The sequence below is a fragment of the Miscanthus floridulus genome, chromosome 17, assembly GCF_019320115.1.
Source record: "Miscanthus floridulus cultivar M001 chromosome 17, ASM1932011v1, whole genome shotgun sequence".
NCBI lineage: Eukaryota > Viridiplantae > Streptophyta > Magnoliopsida > Poales > Poaceae > Miscanthus > Miscanthus floridulus.
Window position 1 is genome coordinate 36,319,222 of NC_089596.1, and position 24,119 is coordinate 36,343,340.

At 49.3% G+C, this 24,119-nt stretch overlaps 1 protein-coding gene, 1 non-coding gene and 1 pseudogene across 2 annotated transcripts; 2 read left to right on the forward strand and 1 right to left on the reverse strand.

The window, feature by feature from the left end:
• Positions 1-14,885, forward strand: part of LOC136515541 (L-type lectin-domain containing receptor kinase IX.1-like) — a 29,811-nt pseudogene extending 14,926 nt beyond the window's left edge.
• On the forward strand, positions 9,405-9,542 carry LOC136519253 (small nucleolar RNA Z247). The gene has a single exon (XR_010774808.1). It is a non-coding gene; the product is annotated as a small nucleolar RNA Z247 (small nucleolar RNA).
• A 1,555-nt stretch (positions 14,886-16,440) lies between the features above and the next one.
• Positions 16,441-16,845, reverse strand: LOC136515542 (glycine-rich cell wall structural protein 1.0-like). The gene has a single exon (XM_066509102.1). The coding sequence runs from the start codon at positions 16,843-16,845 to the stop codon at positions 16,441-16,443; it is 405 nt and encodes a 134-aa protein (XP_066365199.1).
• Positions 16,846-24,119: the final 7,274 nt, after the last annotated feature.

Below are 24,119 nucleotides of genomic sequence, written 5' to 3' on the forward strand. Positions count from 1 at the left end.
CATCACGAAACTAATTGCACAACCAAAACTGTACCTGCAGTCTAGACAGCTAAGGCATACCACATTCATCTCTTATTTAGTTGCTACAAACTAACATGTTCTTGACATACATGCTACTCTAAACAGATTGTGACCTTATTCAAACAATCACAGCACATACTAATACCTATGAGAAGCATCATAGGACGATAACTACATAGATCTATTAGCAAACTTTCATCCTCTACTGTATACAATGCAATATATATGCTATTTTTAGTGCCATATGAGAACAACTAGTTTGGGGCCAAGATTTTTATGAGAGAAATATGATGACCAAACATTATTACTGCACAAATTTCACATGCTCAGGTTTTATAATTTAATTACTACAAAAAGGACAAATTGCTATTGTAAGAAATCATGTGAGAGCAAGATAAATATGAAATTCAATATTTTCTGCAAGCACATGGCCATATTAAGTGTTCTTAGGTCACAACATCATCATGCAAAGGCAAAGGAACCACATTTCATATTTTTGCATATACCAATTATTTATAAACCATTTAAAACCATTTATCAAGCTCTAGGCAAGTTAAATCAATAACTCCACCATAATCCATCTAATGAACATAAACTTTTTACCACATCACATATATAGCATCAGTAGCCTACCATAAAAATTTCACAGCAATTGGAGCACCACAACTTCAGATACGAAAATAACAAGCAAAGTAAGCTAAAATTACCTATTTAACAAGATTAAATCAAAACATTATAAAAACAGTACACAACTAGCATGTTTAATATGTTTATTAGCTATATCATGTAATCCCAATATTAACACAACTAGAACTACCATTTTTGGACTTCTATAACTCAAGATATGCATCCGACAACTTAAAAGGATTTTTAAAAGCACTTTGCAAGAATAAATAAAAATAGTAGAAACTTTCTACTAACACATATCATATTATGACTCTACTGTCTACATCTACTCACAAGGATTCTAAAAAGTCATCATTTGCTATTTTACGATTTTTCTACGATTAACTATGCATTTTCAAAGATTCAGCTAAATTAATGCATAAAGAAAAAGATAAAGACAAATAGATCTTGCATCGGGGACCATGCACTTTTCACAAAACAAACTCCAACGAAAAGGTCCTTCTTAGCGCTATTCATATGGGTCACGGATTTCACAACTGGACCCAACGAAGAGTTCCTATTTGCATTTTCCTCCCACTCTTCTTCTTCACGTAACCGGAGTAGAGGATGTCAGGGAAGACGACGATTCCGGCCACCGTGGTGCTCGCCGGCAGCGAGGTGGAAGGCGTCGAGGCACGGCGGCGTCGGGCCGCACCTGCGCCTGGTCTTGTCCTGACCAGAGGCGGTCCATGGTCTCTTGGCCACATGCACGGGTGGCATGCCACGGCGGTGGCCTACAGCGACGGCGAAGGCAGCGGCAACGGCGGCGAGATGCTTCTGGCAAGCATGTGCAATGCGAAGAGGGAGGTCATAGGGCTGGTGGCGACTTGGCCTAGGCTAGGAGCCCAAAGCTATGGGGCGATGAGTGGCTCTACCCACGGTGGCCATGGCGCCAGCGTTGAGCAGTGAGGTGAGGGAGTGGTAGAGAAAAAGTGGGGAGGCGAGTGAGGTGCGTCAGGGGTAGCTCAGGATCTTGACATCGTGAGCATGGGCGAGGTGGCGGTCAGGCGGACAAGCATGAGGACCATGCGGCAGCGGCATCCTACGCTCAATCGGCCATGATGGACTCCAGTTTGAAATCAGCTAAGGAGCTGACAATACCACCTCAAAAATACAATTGAAACTCCATCTTCAACCTTCCTTATCCTCCGATCTGGTTGTCCTATGATCACGTCACAAGAGGAAAAGTTGTAGATCTTTGTGAGGTGAACAATATTGCTTTAAGCATCAAGAGCTAACTCGACCTAGATTTGGAGATATGGATCTTCAAAGGAGGGTACCTCAAAACTGAATTCTACAGTTCAGTTATAGGCTGACTGAAACTGCATTCTTCTCCCCCTTCTGACTCCTAAACCATGGAGTCTTAGTTTAAGGAACTAGTGGTAAACTTTGTAGGGCTACATGACTACTACAAGTTTGCTTAAAAGAGTTGGTCTAAATCGGATTAGTTAGAAGAACCAGCTGCTCCAAAGAGGGGTACATGAAACTGAATCCCAGACTTGGAACATTCAGGCATCAAGCAAGAAAGTTTAGTGCAAGTAGCTATTTTGGGAGCTGATTCTGAAGGTCCAAACTAGATCTAGACTTGATGAAACTTATTTTGTTGTCATCTCCATGGATAGTACTTCAACTCATATTAAGGAATCCAAGTGAGTTGCCATATGAATTTGGAATATAAAATGTCGCAAACATGTCAACTCACTGCTGTCAATCAGGGATAGAAATATTTCAGAGGGGCCAAAATAGCACTACATTCACTTTTGGAGGCCTTGATAGACTAAGTTAAATACTAAACTAGCTCTTGGTACTTAAACAAAGTTTATTCTACTTAAGCAGAATTGCAACTTTTATTTAAGGTCCAACTCATTGCAAGCACTCCAAATAGTTGGTCAACACAAGTCAAAACCATATCATGAAAAAGACAATTCTAGCTATTTCCCACACTTTGAAGAATTTTCTTGACACATGATCAACATGAACCCTTAATAACTTTTGTTCATGAGTTGAATTAGAGTTGTTAAGCAAGGTTGCAATGTTTGTTTAACATCACATGTTCTCATTCACTTAATAAAGCAATTTAGGCAAGGACATAACTTGTCACTTCATGTGACTTCTTGATTCCAAACTTCATGAAACTTTTCCAATCATCATTGTGGGTGGAAATTGATGTGAGGCACATGAAAGAAGCACCTTCAACATTACTTAGGTATATGACTGAAAAGGGCCAACAAGTAAGCAAAGGTGTGTTGCCCAAGTTTAACCTGAGCTAAGGATCCTGATTACCACTTAACATGTCATGTTTGAGCTCAAACCCACTGCTTCACTAGGGACAAACACCTAGGGTGTTATAGTTTGCAGAAACAAACACTGAGTAAAACTGGTCGGACCGCAAGAAACCTACGCCCCAGCGTTTTTGCTCACCGGCATGATCAGAGTTTTTTTTGCCCACACCCCGAGCTTTAGCCTCCGCCTTCTCAGGAAGGGTTTGGAGGGGCCCACCATCGGAATCTCCATCGAGGAGAGGCCAATGGGTCACCCAAGTCGATCAGACGGCTCGGGCCACTGCCGAGACATGGGTAAGGAGTAGTAGAATGCCCCATACGGGTTATGCTGACTCTGTCATGAATGGTGGACCCAGATTCCACTCGGACATAGCGAGTAAGATCTCCCTGAACTTTACCAACCCCAACTTTACTTTTCTAGAGCATCAGCATTCATTCATCCATTCTCATACATCCAAGCATCGCATATGCAATTATTGCATCATGACGCTTCGCATCGCGACACGAAGCGGCAGCCATCTCATTCAACATGAGCGACAACCGACTAGGGTTCGAAGGCTAATCTACGAAGGGCTTGAGGTCGCCTCATGTCAATATGAGCAACAACCGACCAGGGTTTGAAGGACAGCCCACGAAGGGCTCGAGGTTGCCTCACGTCAAATAGAGCCAGGGGAGAAAACACTGATGAGCCATAGCGGCCTTCGCCCGACCGACTCAAAAGCGGATAGGGTCATCTCGACCTTCTCATTTGATCCTAACCTTGAGCCATGCCCATAGAATCTCCATCAAGGAGAGGCCAGTGGACCACTTGAATCGGTGTCTGGAATGACTCAGGCATCTGCCGGGAGATGGGTTAAGGAGCAGTGGAATGCCACATGAGAGCTATACCAACCCTGTTATGAATGACAGACCCAGATTTCACTCGGACATGCCCATTAGTGAGCTCACCAAGCATGACACTGGAGCCATCGAGGCAAGTGACGTTAGCACAACCCCTCTAGTTGCGGAAACTACGGATGGGGTGACGATCACAAAGATGAGCCGACCCTTGACCGGACCCCCACTATGCATGGGGGCTCGAGGAAAGTTAGACTCGCTAGGAAACCAAATGCACAGTCGTAGAACGATGGCTTAGATCCTGGGGAGGGGGTACGTACAAAAACTAAGAATAACATTTCTAAAACAAGTGACGCTTTCTCCTACTAGTTTTTGCTATTGTCCTCTCGATCTTTAGTGAAACCCAACCCCAATAATGACAAGGGGTCAGGTCTCACCTAGGGGCTGATAAGGATATATATACCCTTTCTAAAACTATCACCATGCCTGACCCTTTCTCATGATTAAAAACCTAGAGGCAAGGTTTGCGGAAACAAACATCGAGTGAAACTCGTCAGACTGCAAGAAACCTATGCCCTAGCGGCTACGGCACTCTTACGAGTGTGACCAGAGTTTCCCGCCCATACCTCGAGCTCTACGGTCTAAACAATAAGAAGGGTCAGAACACATTAACCTTTTTTACACATAAAAAGGAGAAAGAACAAATTTGTTCAAAAGAAACAAAATAACAGACTTGTTCAATCCAAATGAAGGAACAGACTTGTTCAAATGAAACAAAAGGGATGGAACTTATCCATTTCTTACAAAAATGATCGCCTCACCTATTTAACTAACTAGCCCCTCTAGGGGAGAACTATGCCTTCTATCATGTCCGCCAGGTCCTGCAAAAGGGGAGCCACAGCCGTTTCCATCTCCTCTAGCTCGTGGACTTCATAACCGAGCGCGTAGCTGTGGCCCATCACCTCCAGATCGATGATGTCCCCATAATGAGAACGAGCAATCATGAAGGACTAATTGACCCAGGTGCGAAGGGCATTCCTCTTGAGCTGGTGCACCCGAGCCATGATCTCCCAGCACCACGACTCCCAGTGACCCCTCAGCCACGTCCCCCTCTATCCGACCCATGCCAGGCGCCGTCGCTTGGGCCATCGATGGCACGGGTCACGTCGATGCCTTAGGCAATGCTGTGGTTGTGCCTGGCTATGACCCATCTGCCATGGCCGCTGCCACCTCCACCTGTGTCGACGGGGTCATGACCGGCTATGTCACACCCACCACAGTTAGCGCCACGAGCACAGTCGGTAGCCCCATCCGCCCCACAGTCGGCAGTGGTATCACTGTCATCACCGGCTACTCCATGACCTCTAGAGGCGCGCCTTGAACACCTATGTTCACCCATCCTACCGAGGGCATAGGCGCCACCATGCGCGGCGCCTGACTGGCTGGCGACGTGGTCACACTAGCGTCGCTCCCGCCCAAAATGGATGCGACACCAGCCGATGGCCGCCGCCCTGATTGGTGGGCGATGCTCTTCTTCGGTGCGAGCGCCAAAGGATTCCGCTGCCTGTCGATGCTACAAGGGACGAAAAACATAAGTCACGATGAAATCTGACTAATACAGGAAAGAACAGAGGAATTGATAACTCACCTCAGCGTCGTCAGACAGCAGATGTGTTTGGTGGACGAACCCCTGACCCTTGCTCTGCCTCATTAGAACGACGCCGTTTCAAGCCCGCCCCCTGCTCCTAGGTAGAGGGGCTTGCCCCTACTAGCTCCTAGGGCACATTGGTGGAATGCCCCGCTCCCCTTGGCTCTTAGGGCACAACAGCGGAGCTGCCCACCTCCGCTAGCACCTTGGACACGATGGCAGAGCCACCCACCTCTGTTCGCTCATGGGGCAGGCTGATGGTATGTCTTGCCTTCATCGATTCCTGGGGGGCATCATTGGAATAGCCCGCCTCCACCGGCTCCCTAGATGTACCCTCCCCTCCATGGACCGGGAAGGGTCCCGATGCCTGGAAGGACGAACTGATGCCTGTCAGCGCATCCTCATTCTCCAAGTTGTCCCACTTCATATCATCGGCTACCGTTTCTTCTTCCTCCATCACCTCATCGTCGTCACCATCGTCATCATCATCGTCGTTGTTAGTGTCCTCCCCTTGTTCCTGCGCCCGCAGCTTCCACCGCTTCTTCCCCTTCTTGTCCTCCTTCGCCTTCCTCAGCCACTCACCCTCGGCACGATTCGCTACCCTCATGGCCGAATCCCTCGGCAGCGGCGCCGGGTGATCCATGAGGATGAGGTCCCACGGTTGGTCACACCCCTCTTAAAGTTAGTCTCATAGGTTAGGAAATCAATTGAAGAGAAGGCAAGAGAAAAGGAAACTTACGAAGACAACATAGCCTGGCTCCAGCCACATCAGAGGATGCCCCGACACCGGGTAGATGAAGTCAAGCGTGGCACCTGCATCATCCCACAAAGGCTCTATCCCCTCCTTGATGCGCGATCTTAGAGTTGGGGAGCGTTCCCTCGGCAAGCGTCGTTCCGTCGAATGATGCCTCCAGCGCCATCGCGTATAGCGGGAGCACGCGCGTGATCAACGACGCCACCCTCCTCGCATGGTAAGCCCCAATGATGCCCGACGCTTTTAGGCCATTCTCCTTTAGGATGTGGATGGCAGTGATGTGGTCTCGAATCTTCTTCTTGTCCTTTTATGGGATGCCCCACTTCATCCACTGCTTTAGGGCGTCTTCGATCAGGCGCCCGGTTAACTCCGACAAAGGGGCAGCGGCATCATTCTTGAGGTAGAACCACTATGAGTGCCAGCCCTTCTTAGACGTTGAGAGCCACATGGATGGGTACTCGCCGACCCGATTGTTCTGAAGTTGGATACCGGCGCACCCCATCGGCATGTGCAGCTCCTGCCTGCTGCCCTTCTCCCTCTTCTTCAGGAGGTTGACGGCGAAGAAATACCTCCACAAGTCAAAGTGGGGGTTGATCCCCAGGAATCCTTCACATAGCACGACGAACACTGCCATGTGCTGGATTCAATTGGGATTGAGATGCTATAGCTCAATCTTGTAGAAGTACAGCAGCCCCCGGAGGAATTTGTGGGCGGGAGTCGTGAGCCCACGCTCATGGAAGTGGGCGAACGACACCACGTAGCCATCGGGCGATGATGATGAATCCTCGTTGCTGGGCAGCAACCATTCCTCGGCCAAGGTCCGCACGCAGAGGAGACCGCGACGAACGAGGCCCTCCATGCGCTGGAAGGTGATGTCAGAACAGCACCACAGATCCATTGGAGGTGGGGTGGACAGATGCGAGCTCTATGACAACGGAGATGTGAAGGCAGGAAACCTAAGCATTGGCAGTGCTGGCATGGCTGCGAAGGGGCAACAGGTGCGAGGAAACCAACCACCCACCTAGATCTCTACGCCTACCATCACCTATCACCATGTCTCGTCGTGGGGCATGTGCACACAACCTATGGCTGTCCCCTCAGAAAATGCACTAGATGTTTCATCTCCCCGAATGGGCCATGACCCATCATAGGTAAGAGGGATATGGAGCTAAAAATACTCCTACAGCCCACCTAGGCCTAGGAGTTCAAAGGTTGGCCCACCGACGGGTTCGACAACCGCTTCGGGCACCTTTAGAGTGAGGGATGGAAAGGGATAGGCCTGCTAGCGGCCAGTACCCGGGCAAACGAGCATCGCAGGCAACCCGGCCCATGTTCGAGTCTCGGTCGGATATGATCCATGGTTTTTCCTCAAAGAAAGGCAAAGAGCCTCGAGACCGGTCGAACAGACCCGAGAACTATATGGATTGACCGCTAAGAATCTAGAGTCGGTCACTAGCTGACCCAAGCTGGACCCCCGTGAATGGGATGCCGGGCCCCACTTGGACTAGCCCGTTAACAGCCCACCGAGCACCATGATTCGTCCATGGAGGAAAATCATGGCATGGCTTAGCCCCTCCATTTTTATCGGAAAAAATACTTGAGGGAAGACGATCACAAAGACGAGCCGACCCTCGACCGAACCCCTACAATGGGTGGGGGCTCGAGGAAAGTTGGACTCATAAGGAGACCGAACGTGTGGTTGCAGAATGACAGACCCCCATAGGGGTTGAAATCAGGAAAGACCTTTTCTGACCCACCAAATCTCATGGCTATACCCCCGAGGGGTCCGATCACGACGAAAGGGAATCACCGTCCCTAGGACACGCCATGGGCGACAAAAGAAGGTCAAGGCCCTCAGAGTCCTCCCATTCAGAAAAGCCTCTAAGGAGTATTCTACTCCTTCATAGGCTCGGGGGCTACTGTCGAGGACCAATACTAGGGTACCTGAAGAGGAGGAGCTAATGGTCATCAACATTGATTCATCTGAGCAATCAAGAGCATGACTACAGCTCCAACCAACCCCTAGGTGCGCGGGCTCTGCCTCACCCAACCTCTGGGGGCGGGATCTACCTCGCCTGACCCCTCAGGCGTGGCTCTTGATGGAAGCCCTTACCGCCACCAACCACTACGGGCCAGAAAGTACAACCCAAGGTCAAACTTTTGGCATCATGCTAGGAGCGGGCACATCTCAACATGACCCGTGCCCACGACATGTCACCCCAGGGAACTCACATAACCAATAGTGATGGATGTGTGGTCACTATGCTACCTACTCCCTATACGGCTGCTGACCAACACGTTGGTTTATCGCGTCGCCCGTCGGGATAGAATGGGACGTCATGACCCACTGACAACACCGAGGCGTGGCATTAGCGGCGAACAGGCGCCCGTCATGGAGCCATACCTGTCACCATCAGTAGTGTTAGTGGGACCCGCATAAAGGAGAAAAAAGGCCTAGCAGTCATAGAAGCCTTACTCTCCTTGGCTCTTCTCCCCCTTTCTCTCTATGTAACCTGCTCTTCCCCTTTGTCTATAAAAGAGGAAGCAGGACGCCCTAGGAGAGACAACGGTGGTCCACCACTCTACACGGCTGTGGATATCAAAACACATGCCCTAACATGCCTTAGGAACACACACACATTAGAGACTTGGGACCTGTCCCTCTCTCGCTCGTTTGTAACCCCTACTACAAACTTTCAGTGCTAGTAACATGAGCAGCAGCGACGAACTAGACGTAGGGACTTTCTGCCCGAACCAGTATAAACCTCATGTTCTCTAAGCACACCATCCGAATCAGATGCGTAATACTAGAAATTTACTAGTTTGTAACTCAAAACACCGACACCTAGCTTGCCGAGTTTAGGCTCCGATGGCGTTCCTCGAGTCCAAGAAAGGCGTTGATGACAAGGAGACACCCGTCCCCAACCCTGACTATGCCACATGGGTGGCCAAGGATGAGACAGTACTCAACTACATCCTATCCAATCTGGGCCGTGAAATCCTTGCTTAGGTCTCCATAGAGGTGACCGCGTCCAAGGCATGGGCAGCCATCGAGGGTATGTTTGCCTCTCAGTCTCGCGCCCGCATCATCAGCACGCTCATGGCGCTTGCTACGGCGTCAAAGGGTGCGTCCACCATCAGAGAGTACTTTGCAAAGATGAAAGGCCTCGCAGACGATATGGCATCTGCTGGCCACAGTCTTGAGGATGAGGAACTAGTTTCCTACATTCTCACCGGTTTGGATTTTGAATTCAACCCGGTCGTCTCCGTCGTCACTACAAGATTGAACCCATCTACGTGGGGGATCTCTTCACTCAACTGGTCACCTTCGAGCAGTGGATGGAGCTCCACGGTGGTGGTGGTGGTGGACAATAGTCCTCTGCCAATGTCGCCACCAAGTGAGGATGCGGCAGCAACAACAGCAACGCGCATGGCGGTCGCGGCGGTGGTCGCGGCTCTGGCGGTGGGTAGAAGGGCGGCCATGGCGGTGGACGTTCCCCTAGAGGTGCGCCATCTAGGGTCATGTGCCAGTTGTGTAGCAGGGAGGGCCACACCGTGCTTCGCTGCTTCAAGAGGTTTGATGCCTCCTACACTAGACTCCCACAGAAGGCGGCGTTGTCTACGACAACCTCGTACGGCGTCGACTCGAATTGGTACATGGACTCCGGCGCGACCGATCACATCTCCAACGAGCTAGAGAAGCTGACCATATGGGACAAGTACCACAGCGGTGGGCAGGTGCACGCCGCCAATGGTTCAGGTATGGAGATCACTCTTGTTGGTCATGGTCTTTTGCGATCCCCTACTAGTAAGATTCATTTGAACAATATTCTTTGTGTTCCTCAAGCAAACAAAAATCTCCTTTCTGTGAGTCATCTTACACGAGATAATGGCGTGTTTGTTGAATTTCACCCAAACCATTTTTCTATTAAGGAATAGTCAATGAAGAAAACACTCTTTCAAGGCAGATGTGAAGGAGGTCTTTATCCCGTACGGTCATCGTGAGCTAGGTCATCATCGAATAAAGAAGTCCACAGCGCCGTCAAGCCATCATCAACCTTGTGGCATCATAGGCTAGGGCATGCCTCTACTTCCATAGTTCAACAAGTCCTTAGTCGTCACAAGCTTCCTTTTTTTCATGATTCAAACAATAAAAGTGTATGTGATGCATGTCAGCAAGGCAAAAGTCACCAATTGCCTTATTCGTGGTCCACTAGTGTATCCACTAGTCCAATGGACCTTGTTTATTCGGATGTTTGGGGTCCTGCGCCAACTTCTGTTGGTCGAAATAACTATTATATGAGTTTTATTGATGATCATTCCAAATTTGTGTGGATTTACCTTTTGCGCCATAAATCAGAAGTTTTCCAATGTTTTCGTGATTTCCAAAATCTTGTCGAAAGGCAATTTAATCGCAAGATTTTGGCTATCCAGACAGATTGGGGAGGAGAATATCAAGCATTAAATTCTTTCTTTAAGCGCATAGGTATATCACACCGAGTTTCATGTCCTCATGCGCATCAGCAAAATGGGTCAGCTGAGCGCAAGCATCGGCACATAGTTGAGGTAGGACTCTCATTGCTTGCCCATGCATCTATGCCATTGAAATTCTGGGATGAAGCTTTTCTTACCGTTGTATCCTTGATCAATCGGTTACCTTCCAAAGTCATCAATCATGATACACCACACTATCGTCTTCTTGGGCATCACCCTGATTACAGCTTCTTTCGCACATTTGGTTGTGCTTGTTGGCCGAATCTTCGGCCCTATAATTCGCGCAGGTTGCAATTCCGATCCAAGCGGTGTGTGTTCCTTGGCTATAGCAATATGCACAAGGGGTTTAAGTGTCTAGATCCGGCTGAAGGGCGTGTCTATATTTCAAGGGATGTCGTGTTTGATGAGCACATCTTTCCTTTTGCATCTATGCGTCCCAATGCCGGCACCCAACTTAAAGCCGAACTCAGTGTTTTACCGGATTCACTTCTTAATCCTACTTCTAGTTTTGGGGATGCAAAATTACATGTTTAGCATTTAGTGTCTCCTGCACTGACTAATCCTATGAGCAGCTCAGATTTGATGAATGCAGGAGAAAATTTGATGACAGAAGGTGAAAAATCCGGTGAAAAATCAGCTTCCTACGATCCATATTTCATGTGTCCCTCTACAGGAGACCGCACGGGGGCCGATGCTGATCCTGCTGACACCGTCGCCACAGCATCTTTGGGATCAGCGGCAGATCTCGGGTCACCTCCTTGCGCGCGTGTCTCTGGTCAGTAGGGCGCCAGATCGTCTGTGGCCGCGACTCCGCAGTCTCCCTTGACTCCCACTCGTGTGGCTGTGCAACCCGATCTGGTCGGCGTCGTCCCGCCGACAGCACTGATTGATGGGGGTACGGCGCCAGGATCTGTTGTGGCGGCATCAGGATCCGGTGTGGCAACTTCTGGTGCTACCTCTCGAGCAATGTCTGCTCCTTCTCCAGCTCCCTGTCCGGTTACACGCCTTCAACAAGGTATCACCAAACCTAAAACCTATTCAGATGGTACTGTGAGGTGGTGTATGTTGGCCAGTTCATCCACAGGGGAGCCTACTACATCCGAGGAAGCATTTGGAAATACAAAATGGGTTTCTGCAATGGATGTTGAACATCATGCTTTGATCCGTAACAATACTTGCCGTCTAGTTCCACAACCCAAAGGCAAAAACATTATTGGTTGCAAATGGGTGTACAAAATCAAACGGAAGGCTGATGGTTCCATTGATAGATACAAGGCACGTTTAGTGGCCAAAGGGTACAAGCAACGATATGGCATATACTATGAAGACACCTTTAGTCCTGTTGTGAAAGCGGCAACAATTCGACTTGTTTTGTCCATTGCAATGTCTAAAGGTTGGTCTCTACGACAGTTGGATGTTCAAAATGCCTTTCTCCATGGTGTGTTGGAAGAGGAGGTTTATATGCATCGACCTCCTGGCTATGAGGACAAGTCACATCCTGACTATGTTTGTAAATTGGACAAGGCTATCTATGGATTGAAACAAGCTCCACGTGCTTGGTATGCGCGGCTATGTGGTAAGCTGGAATCATTAGGTTTCATTCCTTCTAAAGCTGACACCTCTCTGTTTTATTATAACAAAGGGAAGCACAGTTTATTTGTCTTGGTCTATGTTGATGATATCATTGTGGCTAGTTCATCTCCAGAGGCCACAGATGCTTTGCTTGCTGATTTGCAGCGTGAGTTTGCATTGAAGGACCTTGGTGATCTTCATTATTTTTTGGGCATTGAAGTCAAGCGCAAAGGCAACAGTTTGGTTCTCTATCAAGAGCGGTATGCTACCGATATTCTCACTCGGACTGGGATGAGCAAATGCAAGCCATTAGACACCCCCTTGTCCACTTATGGAAAACATAGTGTTGAAGGGGGGGATAAACTTGGTCCAGATGATGCAACACGTTACAGAAGTGTGGTTGGGGCGCTGCAGTACCTAATGTTAACACGCCCTGACCTGTGCTTCTCGGTAAACAAGGTGTGTCAGTTCTTGCTCTCACCGACCACCATTCATTGGAGCGCTGTGAAGCGAATCCTGAGATATGTACGTGGTGCTGTTGGTCTTGGCTTACGAATTGGAGCTTCGAAGTCTATGCTGGTTAGTGCTTTCTTAGATGAGGATTGGGCGGGTTGTGTTGATGATCGGCGGTCTATTGGTGGCTTTGCTGTTTTCCTTGGTAGTAGTTTGATCTCTTGGACAGCTCGGAAGCAAGCCACGGTGTCACGATCTAGCACAGATGTTGAGTATAAGGCGCTAGCAAATGCAACAGCTGAAATGCTATGGGTACAGAAATTGTTGAATGAATTAAAGGTTGCTCATCCTCCTAAAGCAATGTTTTGGTGTGATAATTTGGGAGCTACTTATCTCTCTGCGAATCCGGTGTTCCACGCTTGTACAAAACATATTGAGATAGATTTCCACTTTGTAAGAGAAATAGTTGCACAAAAATTGCTGGAGATCCGGTTTATACATTCTGGAGATCAAGTAGCTGATGGCTTCACCAAAGCTCTTCAGGTTGTCAAGTTGCGACAATTCAGAGACAATGTCAATCTTGTTAGTGGCTGAGATTGAGGGAGGGTGTTAGATGATATATAGTCTGTTGGGTTAACCTGATCGGTTCCTGAGTTTGTTAGGCTTGGCACTAGGGTTAGTTCCTGGTTTGTAGGTCAAGCTAGTTGATAGATATCTTGATGTATATCTCTTGTAACTTGTTCTTATTGTACAAGACCACGCCGGGTGCTGTTCCTGGCTCTATATAACACGGAATCGAGTGCCTAGGAAGGGCATCTCGTTCAACCTACTCTCAGAGCGCCACCAACGTCATTGCTTGATTGGGATCGTGATTGGCGTGTCTGTCGGTTCCGTCTCGATCTTGATCATCCTGGGCTTCTTCTCCATCTCGATCGTGATTAGCAACGGAGGAGGCAAGCTAGAATCCTTGAGGAAGCGAGGGAGAAAGAGCTGGGAGAAGGAGCGTTCTTCGACGAGGAGCCGCAGATGGAAGACGACTTCGAGAAAGGGACCGGGCCAAAGCGGTTTCGCTATGGTGAGCTCTCCATTGCCACCGACAACTTTGCCAATGACAGGAAGCTTGGGGAAGGAGGATTTGGGTCGGTGTACAGGGGCTTCCTGAAGGAGATGAACCTTCACGTTGCCATCAAAAGGGTGTCCAAGGGCTCGAAGCAGGGGAGGAAAGAGTACGCCTTGGAGGTGAGAATCATCAGCCGGCTGCGGCGCTGCAACCCGGTGCAGCTCATCGGCTGGTGCCACGGCGGCCGCGAGCTGCTCCGACACCGCAACCTGGTGCAGCTCATCGGCTGGTGCCACGGCGGCCGCGAGCTGCTCCTCGTCTATGAGATGATGCCCAACAACAGCCTCGACAAGCACCTCCACAGTGGCAGCGACTCCGACGACACACTGCTGCCATGGCCGGTCCGGCACGAGATCGTGCTAGGTCTGGGGTCGGCTCTGCTGTACCTGCACGAGGAGTGGGAGCAGTGCGTTGTGCACAGGGACATCAAGCCGAGCAACATCATGCTGGACGCGTCCTTCCACGCCAAGCTCGGTGACTTCGGGCTCGCTAGGCTCGTCGACCACGGCCGGGCATCGCACACCACGGTGCTCGCCAGAACCATGGGGTACATGGACCCGGAGTGCATGATCACCGGCAGGGCAAACGCCGAATCGGACGTCTAAAGCTTCGGCATCGTCCTCCTAGAGATCACCTGCGGCAGACGGCCTCTAGTGGCTCACCGCGAGGAAGAAGACGTGATCCACATCGTGCAATGGGTGTGGGAATGGCACGGCAGAGGAGCCATCGTCGACGCCGCCGACGCACGGCTGAAGGGTGAATTCGACGCCCGTGAGATGGAGACAGTGATGGTCGTCGGACTCTGGTGCGCGCACCCTGACCGGAGCCTCAGACCGTCCATCAGGCAGGCCGTCAACGTGCTGCGGTCTGAGCTGCCACTGCCCAATCTGCCGGCGATCGAGGATGCCGGTGGCAACCTATGACCCACCACCTGATGCCTTCTATACATCTACCGTTGTGACGGGTGGTAGAGGCAGCACAGACACCGGCACCACTAATCAGTCCAGCATGACAATCACAACTGTCCTACCCAAATGACTTCAGATCACTACCAGAAAAACGTCCTTTGCCGAGATCCGAGATTTTTGCCGAGAGAAAAAACGCGGGCTCTCGGCAAAGAAAACATTTTCCGAGCGCGGCTCTCAGCAAACACCGGCCGTCGGCAAGTGACAGGATTGCCGTGGGCCTGCATCTCGGCAAGCAACAGCTCTCGGCGAAGTGGGCCGTTTTGCCGAGAGCCACGCTCGGCAAAAAATGCCCGTCGGCAAAACGGTCCTTTGCCGTAGGTTGCGCTCTCGGCAAAATCAGGCTTTCGGCAAAACATTGCCGCGGGCCCATAGCCGTGACCTGCCCTGACGGCGTCACCGCTTTGCCGAGAGCCCCTCCGTTACTGCTCTCGGCAAAACTCTTTGCCGAGCGCCGCTCTCGGCAAATATTTGCCGAGAGCCCCTCCCAGGCTCTCGGCAAATGTGGTTTCTATATTTCATGTGCATGTGTTTCTCTTCTCCTAACTCTCTCCAATTAAATTATTTTTTCTTTCATATGCTCCAAACTTTTTTCTCTATAGACATACTATAGGTTGTACTCAATATTAAAATTTTGTGTATTTTTGTAATTATTTGCTATATATAATTAATTAATTGCATTTCAAGGAGTTTTTTAATCGATTAAAATTTGAACAGCGATTGATTTAAACATGGGAAAAAATTAAGTAGAAATGATATTCATGCTATTTATGCATTATTGAGGGCAAATAACATCTTGTTGACGATTTTTTCACCTTTTATTTTACGAATCGAAGACCACGAACATATGTCGCCCAACGATTTAAAAAATCTTAAAAAAGGAAACGAAGTCGGAAAATTGTGATATTTGCAATGAAGTCATGGTATCACACTTGGAGGCTGTGGTAAAAAATTGAAAATGTTTCGCACAAGTGGTTGCGTATGATTCTTACAATCTGAGACATCTCCGAATAAGTTTCATAAAGTTGAGAAGGATCCATTAGGATTTTCAAACAATGTCACGGTCGAATTAGTTTTGGAGTTCCAAACTTTTTGTATAGCCATTAGAGAGCATAAGTTGTAACACGGCAAAATTTCGTATTTTTCCGGAGCCGTTTGCTGTCTATTATTATTTTTTGGATATTAGTTGCCGAGAGCTTCAGGGGATTGCTCTCGGCAAAGGCTCTTTGCCGAGAGCAACTGGGCCCGCTCTCGGCGCAGATTTATTTTTTTTACCTGGCCTGGATCAATGGTTTGCCGAGAGTTGGCTCTCGGCGAAGAGGTTTGCCGAGAGCTGCTCTCGAGAAAGATTTAATTTTTTTGGAAATATCATTTTTTGTTCAGTTTGCCGAGAGCTACTCTCAGCAAATAATAATTTTTATTTTTCTTTTATATTTTTTTGTGCAGTTAGCTAGTTAAAAAATTCGAACGAAATTTGAAAAAAAATAACTTTACCGAGAGCCGGATCTGGGGGCTCTCGGCAAAGGGGGAAGGTTTGCCGAGAGCCTCCCAGATCTGGCTCTCGGCAAAGTGGCTTCAGACACTTAACCGTTTCAGTGCCTTATCTCTCTCATTCTTCACGTACACACTCACACAGCCGCCGCCGCGAGGAGCGCGGCCCAGCTCGGTGTGCCGCCGCCGCGAGCCCCGCCGTCGCCCGAGCCCCCTCGCCGCCGCAGCCCCACAAGCCCGCTTCGGCTCGCCCCAGCCTGCCACGCCCGGCCGCGGGCGCTGCCTCCGCCCCTCCGCCCGAGCCTTGCCATCGCGTAGCCCGGCCAGCCCGCCCCATCCCGCCACGTCCGCCCGCGCGCGCCGGCGGCGGCCACCGGCCCGCCGCAGCCCCGCCACGCACGGCCGCACGCACCGCGGTGGCCGCGCCCGCTGGTCGTGCCCTCCACGGCCGGCCAGCCCGTCCAAGCCCACCCAGCCCTAGCCACGCCCCGGCGCCGGCCGCGCCCCTCCTCGCCCGCCCCGCCGCGTGCGCCCCTCCTCATCCTCGCCCTCGGGCACGTCCTCGCCCGCGCCCTGACTCACCCTCGCACGTGCCCCGACTTGCCCTCGTCCTCGCCCGCGCCCCTCCTCGTCCTCGCCCTCAGGCTCATCCTCGCCCGCGCCCTGACTCGCCCTCGCGTGCGCCTCGACTCGCCCTCATCCTCGCCCTCGGCCTCGTCCTCACCGTCGGCCTCGCCCTCGGCCTCGTCCTCACCGTCGGCCTCACCCTCGCCCTCGCCGCGGAGAGGAACAAGGTATACTAAGTAGTATTAGTGGTAGTAGTAGTTAGTAGTTGTAGTAGTAGTCTAAGTAGTACTAGTGGTAGTAGTAGTAGTCAGTAGTTAGTAGTTGTAGTAGTAGTTAGTAGTTGTAGTAGTGGTACTAGTAGTGGTAGTAGTAGTTAGTAGTTGTAGTAGTGGTAGTAGTAGTTGCATTAGTTAGAGTAGTAGTTAGTAGTTGTAGTAGTGGTATTAGTAGTAGTTAGTAGTTGTAGTAGTGGTATTAGTAGTGGTAGTAGTAGTTAGTGTAGTAGTAGTTGTAGTAGTTAGAGTAGTAGTAGTTGATAATTAAGCTGCATGTGGTTCCTTGATATATATGTGGTTGTCGGCCATCGTGCCGTGGTTTTCTTTCAGGTTTGGAAACCTCACCGTTCAGGGGAGATGCTGCCGAATTTTTGAGTTGACGTTATTTTGCTTCTTTCTTTCTTTTTGCAGGAGCCAAGTCAGAGTACCTCGGTGTCCCCAGGTCTGCCCGCACCACGTCGCCTCGCCACTGCACCGACCCGCCATGGCCCTGCTAGCCTAACTTCACCGCCACCTAAGGTATAACCACTCTTTCTTTGTCCTAATCATGTATCTCCACATAACCCAGTTAGGTGTCTCCCGTTCGAAAGAGATACGGTTAGAAATATGCAGATCTTTGCATATCAATAATCGTATCTGTTTCGAATTGTCCACATTTTTTGGACAGCCCGAGGATGCGCAGATGGTGTTAGTTTCCATGGTCTGCTCTGATCCGAGACAGAGTTTCGATAGTACCTTCCAGTTGTTCTCTGGATACACAATCTCCCTATCGGGACGTGTATTTGGAGAACAGCGGGGAGATGCTGCCGAAATTCTGTTTCAGATAGGACCAGACCATGGGAACTAACACCATCTACGCATCCTCGGGTGGGATTAGGACCTATCCTTACCTATTAGATGGTAGGAACGACGTGTAGATGCAAGTCCATGGTTATATTTATTACTTGGTGATATATATGTTAGAGGATGGATGACCGTGAGTGGATGTACTCGGGCTGTCGGAGCACCCGTGAGATTACCAGAGAATGGGTCGACAAGACCGAGGCTTTCATCAAGCAAGTATTTGACCAGGCTCCCGGAGCGCGTGCTATTTTTTGTCCCTGCATCAACTGTAAGAACATAAAGAGGCAAACAAAGGAGGTGATGACTTCACATCTGGCTAGGCATGGATTTACAAAAAACTATACCCAGTGGACCCACCACGGTGAAGTCGATCGTGTGAGAGAGGAGGTGGTGAGACCACGTGTCGAGGATTACAATGCTGATGCCGGGGTAGCAGCTTGGTTAGATGACTTTCACGAAGCACACTTCGCTGACGGACGTAGGCAGCAGGAGGAGGAGCCAGAGGCAAGCGCAAAGGCGTATTACGACATGTTGTCTGCGGCAGGGAAACCCCTTCATGGCCACACACAGATTTCAAAGCTTGATGGCATTTCACGCTTAATGGCCTTAAAGTCCCAGTTCAACCTCAGTCGAGAGAACTTTGATGAAATGTTGACAGTTATTGGCTCCATCCTTCCGCCCGGTCACCTTCTGCCACAGAACATGTATGAATCGTAGAAGGTCCTTCGTGCACTTAAGATGCCGTATGAGCAGATACATGCTTGTCCGAAGGGTTGCGTCCTCTTTAGAAAAGCACACGCGGATGCAAAGTACTGTACAAAGTGTAAATCCTCTAGGTATCTGGAGGTAGACTCTAGTGATGGTGAGAAGAGGCAGAGTCCGTACCCCGTGAAAATCCTATGGTACCTTCCATTCATACTGTAACACCCAAAATTCTACTACAAATTAGCAATTAAATTCTTGCCCTTTTAATATATTTTCTAGGTATTTCTAACTTAGGCTAAATAATAAATATTGTATAAATAAAATAAACTATAAGATTAGAAACTTGTTTGTTGCATTCATGCCGGAGCATATTGTTTTTGGTTGAGTGTAGGGCTAGTTGATTTGAAGTTGAATTCAAATTCCATTTGAATTTGGCTTAGAGTTGAAAAAAATATATTTGGAAAAGAATTTGGTTTTGAAAATTTACTTTCTTCCTTATTCAGCCTAGCAGGCCCAGCTCTTCTTTCTTTCTTCCCTTCCCGCACGGCCCACTGGCGGCCCAGCCGTGCCCATCCTCCCTCCTTCCTATTCCTTCCGGCCTGTTGCTCTAGCCCACTCGGTGGCCTGCCCCGCACCAGCGCGCTGGCCCGCACCCCGCGTGGCCCTGCTTGTCGCCCGCCCGCGCGCGCATCAGCTCGGCGGCCCAGCTAGGCGCACTGGCCCGCCCGGCCTTCATCGCCGAGCCACCATCCGTTCTCTCTCTCGCTGTGTAGCTGGACCCGCCCATCAGTGCGGCCTTTCCTTCTTCCTCGCGCAGCTCTTTCCTTCCTTGCCTCCGGTGATGGCGCTCCCGTATGGAAGGCCACCGCGCCGTCGCCCACGGATGGAAAGCGACCCTTTTCGCCCAATCCACCCACTTCCCTTCCCTATTTCCCCCACCGGCTAGCCTATATAATCTCGAGTAGAGCCCCGCCTTCTTCCCCATCCCCTGCTCGCAGCCGTGAGCCACCGCCGCCGTAATACCCCTCGTCCGCGCCTCAAAACTCGACGCCGATGCCACTTGGAGCTTCGTCGTGACCACCCGCGTCCAAAGGTACCAGTGCCACGTCTTTTTGGTCACGAAAGCCCCAGATTGAACCTCACCCGTGTGCATTTCTCTCTCCAGAGCCCCGCCGCCGTCAACCGCACCTCTGGACCCGCCCCAACCGCCGAGATCTTCTCCGACGGACTCCCGGTGAGCTCCTGACCATGCACGTGCCCTCCGTTCATGTTATGGCGCCCTGGACAGCCGTACCGACAACACCAGTTCGCACCAACCATGGCGTCGCCGGCATCCTTTTCTTCCCCGGCGAGCCACTGTCCTACCCTCACCCGGCGCCGTTGGATTCGCGTGGACGGTCCAGATTAGCTGGTACCGGTTCGGTCCACAGCGAACCGTGGACTCAGTCCACTATGGCCGCGTCAGCGCCCACGTCAGTGCGCCCACGCCTGCGTGGTGCACCGCGCCTATCGGCAGCCGCCACGTGGCTGCCCAGTCAACAGCCGCAGTCAAGGCCGAGCACTTTTGCGCTTTAGCCCCTCTGTTTTCTCAGATTCAACCCGCGGTACTCATCAGTTCAAATTAATTTTTATTTAGTCCTGTTTTTATTCAATTTAGACCCTGTATTTTCCAGATTTAATGCCCGCAGTCCTGTAACCGTGATAATTTATATTTTTAATTCTTTTAATTCAAAAATAGGTTTAGTTTATTTATAGAATTGCCATTACATCTTATTTCATGCATAACTTTCACGTTTTAAGTTCGATTTGAGTGATTCTTTCGCTCACGTGTTCGTAGCAATGCGTAGAATAGTTTTGTAAGCTTTTCAACTTATGTTTTCACTGTTTGGTGTACTGTTCTAATGGAAGTCTATCTTGTATGCATGTAATGATTGGAATGATGCTTGATTGATGATTAGAGGGTGAGCCATTTGAGGTGACTGAGGACCCCCAACAGGATCAGCAGTACTCTCAGGACGACTTTGAGGAAGGCAAGTGTACCAAAGGCCCCTTGTTACCTATGAACTACTATCACTTACATTCATGCATGTGTTTAATTTGAATTGCCTTTAAGGACTTTACCTAGATGATTCCTTGTACCACATATCCTTGATACTTGGGTTTATTGGGTAGGCATTTTGGATAGATGCTGCAGCGCTTAACATGAAGTAATTGTTAAACATGATTAAAAACTATATGCAATGTGATAAAGTGAAGCTTTTAGCAACAGATAGGGGGCTGGAGTACGGGGTTGAGTACTCTAGTGCCTCTCCGTAAGGACTTAATCCTGAAGCGGCAACCCAGGAGGGACCGTATAACCCCGAGTGTCACATGGCTCTGACTTTAACCTATTAACTAGATTGTACTAGCTCGTCTGTAGCTCCAGTAAGGGGTAAGAGGGTATCTTTCCTTTTTCTGTTAGGGTGTGCACCGTGCTGCGATGCCCACGCGTGCCATTCCTTTGTAGCTACGATCTGTTAGTGCAACTAGCTAAGGGTTTCATAGTGAAACTCTGCCACACTTCCTGGGAAGAGGTGTAGTGGGTCTCGCGAACCCCGGCATTGGGAATCACGGCTCGGTGGGTAAAGATGTATAATTTCTGCAGAAATAATTAACCTGTTATAACAGCCGTGCTCACGGTTATGAGCGGTCTGGATCCTTCGAGATTAGTGGTTACTATGGATGATGGATGGTTGGGATATGAGATAAAACTTGATGATACTTTAATACTACTTGGGAATTGGGACTGTTCATTAAAGTAGTGTTTTAGGATGCTAAAATTTGATCAACTAAAATTGCGAACCGCAGTCAAACAGTGTCAAGCCTTTTTGAGCCTCATAGATCCCTTTGTTATACTTGCTAAGCATGGTGAGCTTACACTTGCTTTACATCCAATGAAAATCCCGGATGGGTAACAGATAATGGATATGAAGAGTTTTCGGAGGATGTCCAGGACTACTAGGGAGACGTTCACCAGTTGGAGTCCCTGTGGCAGTTGGGCTAGTTATTCCGCTGTAATTGTAATAATATTGCCTTTGAGCAAACTTTGTATTTACTTTATGATGAGATATGCGATGTAATAAGTACTTTACTTTGATACTATTGCAATTTGTGATATATGTGTGTGTTTGGACATCCTGGGCGCACATATATGAGTACTTGGTTTTGCTTTGCAAAATTGGGTGCGACAAATTGGTATCAGAGCTATAACTGACTGTAGGACGAACAACCTAGATAGAAATGGACGTTTCTAGGATTTCATTATCTTTATTTTACTACTTTTACTTTGCTATAAAATTTTTGCTTATATTCTATTCTTTATCTGTTGCTAAAAAATATTTTGTTCTAATACTCGACCTTTTCATTCTTGTAGATGGCCCGTACCAAGCAGACCCCGCGCAAGAGGACCATTCTGATGCCCACTAGGAGGACCAGGTTCACTTTGGGCAAGCGTGTCCCGGCACATCTGGTGGAGGCTCTGAGGAACCAGGAGGAGGAACCACCTATGGAGGTGCCCATGGGAGAACCTCTGGAGGACTTGCTGGAAGATCCAATGGATGAAGAAACAGAAGAGGGACCCATGTTCGAGGAACCCATTGAGATAGAGGAGTCTGAGGAGGATCCTGAGGAGGAGCAGGAACAAGGTGGCCAGGAGGGAGCTGGTGACCCCGATGATGGAGATGGTTCTGATGATTCTGATGCTGATGGGGGTGATGATGGTGGAGATGGTGGAGACGGTGGAGATGGTGGAGACGATGGAGACGGTGGAGACGATGGGGGTGATGACAGTGATGATGATCACAATGCACTGTTGGCTCAGGGATGGACTGCAGAGATCCACTACGACTTGGAGGGTGATGGCTACTACCACCCTAGGCTTCTCGCACTTGTGCATCGCTACCACCCCGGAGGCACTGTTCAGTACATGACGGAGCATTGGACCCACCCCGACTACACCGGCTTCTGGGAGACAGAAGTGTACATCCGAGAGGGGACTCGGGTGCGCTACATCCACCACGCCACCACTGCATGGCTCACACATGCGGCCGTCATCAGGGATGCAGCTCGACAGGCGTTGATGGTCAACCGCGACCGTCACTTCGACGACATCGCCTGGGAGGACGACCGCTATCTTCCCCGCCATCGGAGCGGATAGTCTACGTGCAACATCGCTGCACCACTTGGAGAGGCAAACCTGAGGCTGAGGCCTACCCTATTGTGTTTGGCTGAGACCCACACTGACTTGGATCAGGCCCTGGACGAGCTCGATGTCATGGGGAGGGCCTACATGCAGCTGGCTCGTGAGCACGCTACACTGAAGCAGCAGCTAGGAGGTCCAGATGTGGAAGATTCAAGAGTACCCGCTCAGTCGCCCCCGAGGACCAGAGGAGAGTCTGGAGACCCCAGCACCAGCACCAACATCGACCCGTACCCATAGGAGAGTCTTAAAAATATGTAATAAACACGCGTAGTTACGCGAGAGAGTATTTAGTTTCTTTCTTTTAATGGTTGGACAAGTGTTAGTTGCATGGTTGAATGTTTATCATTATGAATAATGTTTGATTTGGATCTTTGATACGATTGTGATGACTTGTGGGCATGTCCACGGTCATTTAGTTAAGGTTAAGGTTTAAGGATATTATGAATAAATAGTTGGGTTTCATTTTATCATGCTATCTATTCTGTATCATTTGGAGCAGTCTGTCTTTATCAGTTCATATCTCATAATCTAGATGTCCAATGATCATGAAATTTTTATGGAGATAAGTAGGCTTCAACATCTTTCTTTTGGCTCTGGAATCACCTCAATACCTATTATAAATTGTGAGATACAGCTGTTGTAAGTTGAAGTTTCTGTGCTGTCAGAGTTCTGGAACAGTACTGCTTATCGTCTGTATTTGACTAAGTAAACGTCAGAATCTGAAAAAGTGTTCTAAATGAAAGTTGTAGAGAATTTCATAAGCTTTCGAGAAAGGTAAAATACACAATCATATGATAAACAGAGAGTGAGATATACTTGTTTTACAGCACTGCTGTTATCCAACTCGCTGGAAAAGTTCAGAACAAATATCTTCTTGCATACCCTACATATATCTCTTGTCTACACCTACTCTTGTTACACCAGTATCTTGTAAGAGTTATATGCTTGGACATGTGAGACTTATATGATGCATCTACAGATGGTGAACACCAGGAGAAACAACCAGGGAGGCGAGGAACTGCCACCACCACCCCCTGTCACCATGGAGCAGCTGATGATGATGCAGACCCAGTTGCTTCAGCAGATGGCCCAGAACATGCAGAACATGGGGCAAGGGAATGGGAATGCGCCCCCTCATGTCAGAGATAAGAGGGGAGAGTTCCTGAAAGGACACCCACCTGTATTC